This window comes from Mauremys reevesii, linkage group 1 (genome assembly GCF_016161935.1).
Source record: "Mauremys reevesii isolate NIE-2019 linkage group 1, ASM1616193v1, whole genome shotgun sequence".
NCBI lineage: Eukaryota > Metazoa > Chordata > Testudines > Geoemydidae > Mauremys > Mauremys reevesii.
The window spans coordinates 3115545-3117822 of record NC_052623.1 but is presented as its reverse complement, the minus strand read 5'-3'; the positions used below and the strand labels follow the sequence as shown (position 1 = coordinate 3117822).

Below are 2278 nucleotides of genomic sequence, written 5' to 3'. Positions count from 1 at the left end.
AAGTTTGTGCCAGAGTAAAGGATCCAGGAATCAGCCATCTAACATTTCTCAGAAATAGTAAGTGGTTAGAGAAGGAATGTATTAGAATATGGTTATTTTCTTTTGTGACTTTGTTTTGCATAAGACAGAGAATCAAATTGGGAGTCTTTCTGTAACTAAGGTTTTTGCCCAGAAGGACATCCTCTGTGGGTTGAATCTGTTGTCTGTGGCAGTAGCTTGCATGCTAATCTCACAGAGGTATTCCTTTCACCCTTTTTCTTTAATTAAAAGTTCTCTGTTAAGAACCTGATTGATTTTTCCTTGTTTTAAGATCCAAGGGTTTTTTGGATGTGGGCTCACCAGGAATTGGTGGGAGGTGAATCAGTCTCAATCCTGCCAGGAAAAGGGGGATAAAGACTGGGGAAATAATTTGGGGGAAGGCAGAGTTCCAAGTGGCTCTCCCCTAAGATTTGGAACACACTTGGTGGTGGCAGCTTGCTGGTAAATAAGCTTAGGGGTTATCTCATGCAGGTCCCCACATCTGTACCCTAAAGTTCAGAGTGGGGGTGACACCTTGACAATGGCCATTCTGATCTCCTCATTTAGACCAAGATGTATCTGCCTCCTGCTGTAACACACTATACCCCACTCCCCTCCCAGAGCTCAGATAGATCCCAGGAGTCCTGACGGGGTCTCTCTCTCCACAGAGTTGGTAACAAATTACGAATCAACATTAACCAGTGCCCCTTATGTGACTTGCCATAAGATGTGACATCACATTGGTTTTAGAGATGACTGGGTCATAGCTGTCAAGAGGAGGGGAAGACAGGAACAAGCGACAGGGGCAGGGCCATGGGGAGAAGACACACAGCAGGGTCAAGGCTTAACAGAAGAGATGGGGCAAGATTCCAATTTCAGGGAACCATCTACCAGCAATTAGAAAGGCGGCCACCCAGTGTAGTGTACACAGACTGACTCCCCAGTTCATCACATTGACACAGCACAGCAAGGACAGGGAAGGGTTTAATGTCTCTCTGTCTGTCCAGGAAGTGATTCAGGGAAGAGCCCCCAGCACCATGCACCAGCCAGCTCTGCACAGAGCTCAATCTGAGAGCCAGAGCACAAGGAGGAAACATTTAGGTCTCTTTATGAGTAAAGAGCTGGAGCAGCCTGCCCCGGATCTGTTTGGTCCTCACCCCATAAATGATGGGGTGCAGCACAGGGGGGACGAGGTGGTATACACCGGTAATGAGAATGAGGACATATAGTGGCACATTGTGACCAAACCGCAGCATGAGAGAGGAGAATAAATCTGGGACGTACAAAGCTGAGATGGCACAAAGATGAGAGATGCAGGTCCCAAAAGTTTTGAGCCGGGCATCTTTTGTGGGGAGGCGGAAGATGGCCCGGAGGATCTGAGTATAGGAAACAGCGATAAAAAACCCATCCATTCCGATCACAGAGAGAAGATCAAACAGGCCATAGTAACTATTGATGCGGATGTCAGCGCAGGCCAGCTTCACCACAGCTATATGCTGACAATAGAAGTGGGAGATGATGTTGGTTCTGCAATATGGCCACCGCCTCACTAATAAGGGATAGGGCAATGCGAGTATGCCACTACGCACCACCACGGCGAGGCCTATCTTGGCCACAACAGAGTTTGTCAGGATGGTGGAATGTCTCAGAGGATGGCAGATGGCCACATAGCGATCCAGAGCCATGGCCACGAGGATTCCAGACTCCATCCCTGAGAGGGAATGAATGAAATACATCTGGGTGAGGCAGGCACTGAAACTGATCTCCCTGCAATTGAACCAAAAGATGCTCAGCATTTTGGGTACGGTGGATGTGGACATGACCAGGTCGCTGACTGACAGCATGCAGAGGAAATAGTACATGGGCCCATGCAGGCTCGGCTCCATCTTCACAATGAACAGGATGGTGAAGTTTCCCAACACGGCTATGGCGTACATAGCACAGAAGGGGATGGAGATCCAGATATGGGTTGCCTCCAGGCCAGGAATGCCCAGCAGGATGAAGGTGGAGGGGTTGGTGAAGTCGGTTGTGTTAGACATGGTGTAGGGGAGAAAGTGACCAACTCTGAGGCATAAGGGTGTCTCCTGTATGTTCTGTGTATTCCCCTGACTTTCTCTGTGTTCCCCGGATCTCGGGTGATGGTCGCAGTAGAAATGCCCTACATGGAGAGACCACATTAATATGAGACACTGCATGCAGTAGTGGAGGCTGTTCTCATGGGAGAAACAGATTGAGCACTATTCACACACTGAAAAATTAC

The 2278-nt window shown here is 48.6% G+C and overlaps 1 protein-coding gene across 1 annotated transcript; it reads right to left on the bottom strand.

Annotated features, from left to right (window-relative positions):
• Positions 1 to 1115: 1115 nt before the first annotated feature.
• LOC120378455 (olfactory receptor 52E4-like) lies at positions 1116 to 2057 on the bottom strand. The gene has a single exon (XM_039497119.1). It carries the CDS (start codon positions 2055 to 2057, stop codon positions 1116 to 1118), a length of 942 nt encoding a protein of 313 aa, XP_039353053.1.
• Positions 2058 to 2278: the final 221 nt, after the last annotated feature.